The 8,342-nt window shown below is 37.8% G+C and overlaps 2 protein-coding genes across 2 annotated transcripts; both read left to right on the top strand.

Moving 5' to 3' along the window:
- Positions 1 to 77: 77 nt before the first annotated feature.
- Positions 78 to 2,349, top strand: LOC117474628 (T-cell ecto-ADP-ribosyltransferase 2-like). The gene is made up of 3 exons (XM_034120534.1): positions 78 to 202; positions 517 to 661; positions 924 to 2,349. Exons 2-3 carry the CDS (start codon positions 524 to 526, stop codon positions 1,773 to 1,775), a joined length of 990 nt encoding a protein of 329 aa, XP_033976425.1. The 5' UTR covers positions 78 to 202; positions 517 to 523; the 3' UTR covers positions 1,776 to 2,349.
- Positions 2,350 to 3,253: 904 nt separating this feature from the next.
- Positions 3,254 to 5,279, top strand: LOC117474629 (tripartite motif-containing protein 16-like). Its single transcript, XM_034120535.1, has 4 exons — positions 3,254 to 3,644; positions 3,744 to 3,800; positions 4,021 to 4,074; positions 4,262 to 5,279. Exons 1-4 carry the CDS (start codon positions 3,521 to 3,523, stop codon positions 4,801 to 4,803), a joined length of 777 nt encoding a protein of 258 aa, XP_033976426.1. The 5' UTR covers positions 3,254 to 3,520; the 3' UTR covers positions 4,804 to 5,279.
- Positions 5,280 to 8,342: the final 3,063 nt, after the last annotated feature.

The following is an 8,342-nucleotide window of genomic DNA, read 5'->3' on the forward strand; positions in this document are numbered from 1 at the left end:
CGTCAGTTCACTGCTATTATTGCAAGAGGGAGGTTCCATATGTGCCAACACTCGTAAAACTTGTTCCGTAGCTTGTTCAAACAAACAAAGGTCTTGTATGTCGTCGACAAAAATAAAGTACACTTTTTATTCTGAAAAAGACTGATGACAGCCCCATTTTTAATAAAAGACTAAACTGCACAGTAGTGTTGCTCAGGATGTGGTGAGTTATTTCAAAACATCTCACATTATTAAAACTTGGATTACAAAGAGAATGCAGTGAAAAGTAAATTGCAAATAACTTTAATATGCAGTCACACATCTCAATTACTATGTAGATGTAATATTTTTACAGCAGAGATGTATATAATTTGATGAATTAAATGGGAGTAGATTGACCCTTTATTATAACACAGTATGATACATCTGGATGAATGATATACGCTACAGTACAGTGCTCAGTTCCACTGTAGGACTTTGCTCAGTCACTCAGATCTGAGTTCTTCTGGTTTACATGAGATGTTCCCTCTGTTTCAGATGCACTATGCCTTCCTCGGATAACCAAGAATGTCAGAGACGAACTGTATCTGCTTCTGCCCTTTGTTCCCTTGTTCTTTTGGTGGGACTGCTCATGTTTGTCACCATATATCTGACTCTCAGCTGGCAGGATATTGTTAAGGAGGTATTTAAAATGTATTATTTACACAACTACATATTTGACAGGACTTGAATAATAAATACAAATTGTGATACTCTGATAACAAATAGTGTTGTGACAAATACACATGTTTTAAATGTTTGTAATGTTGCACTAGTACAGGTATCCAACCTACATGGTCTGTCATTGTTTTGTTAAGGATTGGCAAAAGAGGTTCAAGGTTCCATTTAGTGTATATCTCCATCTACTGGATGACTATTGAACAACATGTTTTTCCTCATTTTAGCATATCATGCAGGATGTGACCTATGATCTGAATGAAGACATGTATGACGACTGCCAGACCAAAGCTACGGTTGTGACGGATAAAGCTATTATGCAGAAATGGAACACCAGCAGAAACGTCATTACAACCTGGAGCAACGCAGAGCACAGAGCTAGAGAGCCAGCACACAAGTATATGGAGAAACACCTTTCAACAGCCATTTACATTTACACAAAAGTGATGATGCAACCTTTCAAGTCAAACCTTGATACTAAAGTAATTACTGGAAAACTAAACAAGACATTTGAGCCACACTCCCTTTATTCTTCCTTAAGCAAAGCCATTCAGATTCTGAAGCACAGCCAGGTGACATGTCTCTGGACGAATTACCGAACTGAGACGCTTTTGAATCTGAACATCTCTGACAAACTGATTCGGTTCAGCACCTTCATATTAGGCACTGACGGATGGAATTTTACCAGGAACGCTTCATGTTTTGAAGTATACACGTGTTTCGGTGCTGACATAACACATTACTCTGCATTACAGCTAAACAGCCAGGTGCTGATTCCTCCCTATGAGGTTTTCAGAGTCACAGACACAGACACGGACACACAGAGGTATACAGTCTTATACAGACTGAAGAGCAACCTAAACTGTGTTTATGATATAGAGAGCAATACGTTGCAACCTATATCTGCGTTACCTGCAGATGGGTTTTGGCTAATTGTTGTCATTGCCTGTGTAATTATTGTATCTCTTTTGCTACCCTTTGTCATTGTGAAGGTGTTAGAAAATCATAATAAAAAAGCAGTATACAGTGCCCCATATCTACATAACAACTCTTACTACACGGCTGGAGTTGTCATCTGAAAGGCAAGGTTTCATTTCAACTGATTCTAATTCATTCATACACCAAAAATTCCGTGTTTAAAACTTCATGTATAAGTAAATATTGTTAGCGTATTCTTGGAATGCATACATTTTTTTAACTTTTCTTTTCATGACATAATATTCAAAAATTTGACTTGCCAAATTGTAATAAAGTGCTCTGTTACTCAATCAATGACTTCCAAGTTTCAAGCCTTTGCAACTCACTAGGAAATGTTGTGAGTAAGCCTGGGAAATACAATCAGGTCATAAGGGTCATTACAAATAATTGGACAAATCGAAACATATAAATAATGCCGTTTCATTTGTAGCAAAATAGTCAACAGAGCAGTGTAAGTTGAATTGTTTTATTTTTGAGTATATCTTATTGTCTTTAGTTTAGGATTTGTGTGCTAAGAAATAAGAAATCACTTGGACTGCCAACCTTTTGTCAATATTGTCTATCCATAAATCTTATTTTATCAATCTTTTGACATAAGAATCAGAACATAAATCCCCATATGAATATATATTATTTGACGGAGCATCTAAGCCAGGGATGGGCAAATGGCGGCCCGGGGGCTACTATACTATACGCTTTTCATTCATAATTTCAGCGGGAGGGAAGGGGAGCGGCGCTGAGGAACAGCAGAGTGCGGGTTGACAGGTGTCTGTGTTGACATTCCCCTTATTGTGGAATAAGGGGAATGCAGAGACAGGCTACAAGTGTCTTAGGTTCAAGTTAGACAACTAATGTCTGGGGTAGTGTTCATGACAAGCACATTTTCCGTGCTTTCCAATAGTTTAAAATAGTTTTATTCCACTGTTAAATAACCTGTTCAATACAAACATGCAACTTGTAAAAATAAAATAAAATGTCTGTGAACTGATATTTGTTTAGTGAGCTTATTAGGGGATGTTCCCTGAAAGATTGTAAAATGTCAATGAAGATGTCAGACTTAGTATATTTGTTAATAATTACATACAATACATGGAATTTGTGTGTGTGTGTTCCAAGTTAATCTGCGGCCCCCTGGTGGCCAGTACATCAATTATGTGGCCCCCACCACCATCAAAGTTGCCCATCCCTGATCTAAGGCAATGAACAATAATATCAGGACCCTGAAACTAAAAGCAGGAATGATACATTTTATTAAACCTGCGCTTTTTTGCTAAAAAACACACACTTAATATGTTCTGTGTAGGCACATTATACAGAGGGTCATCACAATTTGAATTCTACCCAACCTGGTCTCACCAGAATGCGTGACTCCACCACGACTCCTTAACACCGCATTGCGTGGTGGAGTCACGAACTTTGCTACATTTACGTGTCTGCACCACGCAAACAACCCCAATGTAAAGTGAATGGGGCTCCTTTGTCGTGGTGCACACACGCATTTCTACAACGTCCAGCAGTGAGCTTTTATTCTATAAAACGTTTTTAAAATCTACTTTATAGCTTGTAGTATTCTTGTCTTCGCACTTCTGGCCTGTTTGCACATAATTCAATCAAATCTACACTTAATCTTGATGCTTTCTTTCCTAATAATGCTAACAGGACTAATATATTGCAATGTATTTTACTTATATTGCTAAAGTTATGGTTCCTCAAGCAAAAGTGTAATGCATTTGACTTATTATATCTATTAAAAAGTCACTTTTTAGTCCGTCTTTTGGACTGTTTACTGGAGCCCCTATCTCCCGTTCAATAGAATTTTCCGACTCTGTGCATTCCTCCTGAGGCCATGGTGCCCAAAGTGCTCATCAACCCTCAGTTCTCCTTTGGAGAGATGAGCAAGACGGCCACGGAGATGAAGGAACATCTGGACGACATCTGTAAGAAGGAATTGAGCAAAATCTCCAAAACAGGTTTGTTTTTATTAGATCATTTTGACAAATATCTTTACGCTATGTAAACTCTAAAGCAGACTATTAACAGGCTAACATAATGCTGTATTTTCTTCACAGTTAGTGAAACCCCAGTGTACATACTTTTGCCAAGAAATGGAGACAAACGACTCAAAGGTACACATCTCTTTATTGAAAGATGCACAACTCTACCTATAAATACATGTGAGATTACATAGATGTTATCTACTGTACAGAGCACAAGGACGATGCATGTGTTTTACAGTTTTCAAACTTATATGATAATGTTATTCCCCCTTAGATTTATTTTACAAATAAACAATAAGACAAAATGTATCTCAAAATAATGTGGGTGTCCATGTTTTCATATCCATAGTTCCTTCCAGAGTTGATTTTCAGGAGCCAAAAACCAGGATGGACTTCTTAAGATGTGAGTAGTGTTAATAGTTGAATTCCTTGAAAACAACAATATGCATAAAAGCATATCGTTTAGTAATGATGTTTTATCAGGATGTGACTTGTAATTTTAGACTAATTCTAAAGTTAGTCTTTAACTTGATCTGGTCTTGGCCAATACAAATAATACATGTGCATTGTGTATGTATGTCTTTGCTCAGACACCTGCAAGATGTCCTTTGATCCAAACACGGTCTATAAAGAGCTGGTCCTGTCCGAGGGCAACCAGAAGGTCATGCGGAAGAAAACAGTCCAGTTTCACCCAGATCATCCAGAACGCTTTGATGGTTACTCGCAGGTGTTGTGCAAGGAGCCTTTTACTGGTTTCAGGTTTTACTGGGAGGCAGAGTGGAGTGGCGAGTTTTCCATCGGGGTGGCCTACAAGAGCATCAGTCGCAAAGGGAAGAACTCGCACAGCCTGCTGGGCTACAACGACAAGTCCTGGAGTCTCCTCTGCTCCGATTCAGGCTACTCTGCCTGGCACAACAAAGTAGACAGAAACCTTCCTGAAGCTCCCAGAGCCACACGGATTGGTGTGTACCTGGATTATGCCGGAAACACTGTGGCCTTTTACTCGGTATCAGAGACCATGGCACTGATCCACAGATTCAAAGCTCAGTTCAGTGAGCCTTTGTATGCTGGTTTTGGTGTGGGCTCTTCTGTAACCCTCTGCCAGCTAAAGAAAAATGCAAAGCCTCACTAAAGTAAAGAAATAAATGAGGGAAGTTAAATTCAATCGTGAAGGGTATTAACTCTGCAGCACTATCACATATTGACTGAACTTTACAATGCAAAGACATGGTTGTTGTTTTTAACCCCTCTCTTAAACAAATGTAATGTTGTTTTGACCACACTCAGCATGTTCCTGTAACATTTGATAATAATGTTTCAACTTAATTCATTCAACTTCCTGTTATATATGTTATATATCGATTTAATGCAGTGACCAAGTGTATTAAAGGCCTATCTTAAGCTTTAATCATTATGCATTGGCTAAAACAATCTTCGGATACATGACAACAATATACTTGTGTTGTGTTTATATTTGTGATTGTATGAACAGTAAAAAAAATAATCTCTATGCTTTTGTTTTAAGTTTTAGTGTCTTACAGAGATCTACATTCATAATAAAGAGTGGGAAGCGATAACATCAAACTTCAAAAACACATTGCAAGACAACATGAGGAGACAGTATTATTTTGTTATACTTTTCAAATACCATCAATTGATTCATATTTTACAAAAAATGTAAACGAAGTTATAGTATATGATTGTTTTAACTTTAGCACTGCTTTTAGCCACTCATTGTTTATATTTAAATTGGATATGTTTCTGGTCATGCTCTCTTTGGTGCCAAGACATCTTGTGACATTAACAAACAGTGAAATACATGCTTGATTGCAATAGCTTTTAAGTTTCCCTGCCCTATAAAGATACAAGATTGGTTGGAAAAACCCTGTTAAGAAAGGTATTATATCAACACACTCTCACTCCCTAAGCGTCCAGGAGCGACGCTTGGTCAGGGTCCCGTGGCGTCCAGTTGTGACGCGCCGAGGCTCCTTCAGCTTCATAAACGGACGCAAAGAGCTTTCAACTGATTGCAATGTATTCCCATCGGCGGCGGTATTTGACGCTCAGGGAAGCACGGCATTCGTTTGTGTCGGAGGCTGTTAAAGGCAATGTGAGCGTCCATTCCCATTGGATAACGGAGAATTGTACACCCGGAAGTAAGTATTCCCCTTACTGTCGATTGATTTGACAGTGATATCTCCACTACTCATCAACTCAAAAACACCACATTATCCTTGTTCATTAAACAACATTGATAGGTTTCAGTGTGTGTACAATGCTTTTGTCACGTTTACTCCTTCAATTCTGAGAAACAAGTCGTTTTCTATGAGTTTTGGATGGCCGAAGACATTACATTACCCACAATCCTCTGTAGCAACCATAGACTGTATAAAACAATTAAATAATACATTATTCCGAGTGTGCTTGCTTTTCTCTTTGAAAGTCATCACATAACGGCATTGTAATACACGTTTCGGCTGCATTAAATATGACATATCTGCCGTAGTAATTTAGGGTGCATTTCACATCAACAAAACAGTACAAAGAAAGTGTTCTTTCTCAATAGAACAATCAGTGGTTCAAGTTAGTATATTCCTCAGTGTAACATATCCACTAGTTGCAAAGCTTAAACATTTTATTATTATTCTCTACTAATAGTTAATTAAAGACTGTCTATAATGACTATTTTGCACATCCCATTCAAGGGAGTGAGAGTGTGTTGATTATATTGACAGTAGTTTAGGAAAGCTGTGTGGTTCCCTCTGCCCCTCCCCTGGTTCAGGGTGTATCAACACTCTGAGAACTGAGAAGCAGCAGAAAGTCATCAACAGCAAGACAAACAGATACAAAGCTGCTATCATCAAGAAAACCCTTTTATGTGAATTGGTATCCATACACTGGATAACGTAATCACTATCAGCCGAGAAACACAGCAACATGCCAGCTTGTACCTCAGAGCTTTACACCTGAGAAATATCTGAGTGGACGGGTGCAAGGTATTATTTCAGACAGATGGAGCTCTGCACAAGAGGACGTGTATTCAGGAATATTACATTCAAGAACGTAAATAGGTCTGAAATTAGACTGAGCGATAGTTGGTGGATGAGAAAATGCAATACGCCCGAGACACTAAAACATTCTCAACCAAAATCTAATTTGAACTTAATCTTTCACAGTGTTTAAAAGCTGAAAATAAGTCCATACTCTCTAAGCTAACATGATTTGCAAGAGAAATTATCTGAAGAAACAACGCTGCTTTACATGTTCGTAACAGACATGAAAGCACGTCCATGGCCCAATATGCAAACTTGCAGGTGTTGGAGGCAGTCAATAGTAAAACTACTAAATAAATGTTGGTGACCGCTATAATAAACACATTAAGTGCAATAATAACAGTGTATATCATGACAGTTGATCTAAAACTTTAGTTTACATTTATTTCTATGGCAGCAATGCAAATTAAATACAAATATCTGTATGTGCTAAATTATAAAATGGTATACAAACATACCGAATGTCAAATGTTAAAGGTAGGCTTCTGTTTTTTGGAAACGCAAACAGAAAAAAAAAAGCATTGTTTGTTTGCTTGAGCTTCATGTGATCCATGCATTTCCTCCTTTATAAAAAAATACACAAAGCTGATATTATTATTTATTTCACGACATTGTGTGACAACATGGTACACGTTTTTGTGGCATACAGTGCAAAATAATCTTTTTTTTTTCATGACATACATTTTATTTTACTTTTTTGAGATGTTGAATTTTTATAGCATATTAAACTATAGATATTCACTGCTCACTATATTATGATTATTGTATGTGACATATTTTGCTATAATGTGTCTATGATTGTAATGGCATACTATATTATGGTTTCAAAAATCAGCCTGGAAACATGTTGAGCCCTATCATGATAAATAAGTTGGTTGATGCATAACATTTCCATGTATTCATCCTGTTTACTGATTGTTGTTTTGGATTGTATTTCATTATTCAAACACCAACCAACGTCTGGAGCTGTGCCTCATTGCAGATCTGCTCTTCACTGCTGCTCGACCAGACTACTGCTCTCTGCTCAATACCAGGTTTGAATCAAGGATTGTGTAGCTCTATATTTAAGGTGTTTGTTTCTTAAGTTATGTACATTATGCTGTTTTTGTGCCAATTGTTGAGAAAGGTTAGTTGTTGACAAAGAGCCCATAGGCAAACATTACATTTCAGTTTAAAATGTATTTTCTTTTTCTTCTTACAGACATAAAATGAACACGACAACCAGCACCCACAACACGACAACCAGCCCAAACTTTGGGATACTAATCATAGGTGCAACTGCCTTTAACAACATTGTGGGTCTACCTTTGAATGTTTATGTCCTGTGGCTGATAATGGCAGGGACCAGAAAGACTTTGGCCTCAGACTTCTTTTCTCTCAACGTGGCCATGTCTCAGATCTTTTTTGCTTTATCATCTATCTGGTTTTTTGTTTTTCTAAAGTTAAATGTATTCTGGTCTTTAAAAGCCTTTTTGTTTTCACGAGGCCTTTTCTATACAGCCCAACCTCTCTTCTTATGTTGCATCTGTGTTGAGTTCTATGCAGGGGTCGTCCACCCCGTGTTGTTTCTACGGTTTAAACCCCTGAGGTACCGAGTGGGCTGTTGTTGTGTTATCTG

The sequence above is a fragment of the Trematomus bernacchii genome, unplaced genomic scaffold (assembly GCF_902827165.1).
Source record: "Trematomus bernacchii unplaced genomic scaffold, fTreBer1.1, whole genome shotgun sequence".
Lineage (NCBI taxonomy): Eukaryota > Metazoa > Chordata > Actinopteri > Perciformes > Nototheniidae > Trematomus > Trematomus bernacchii.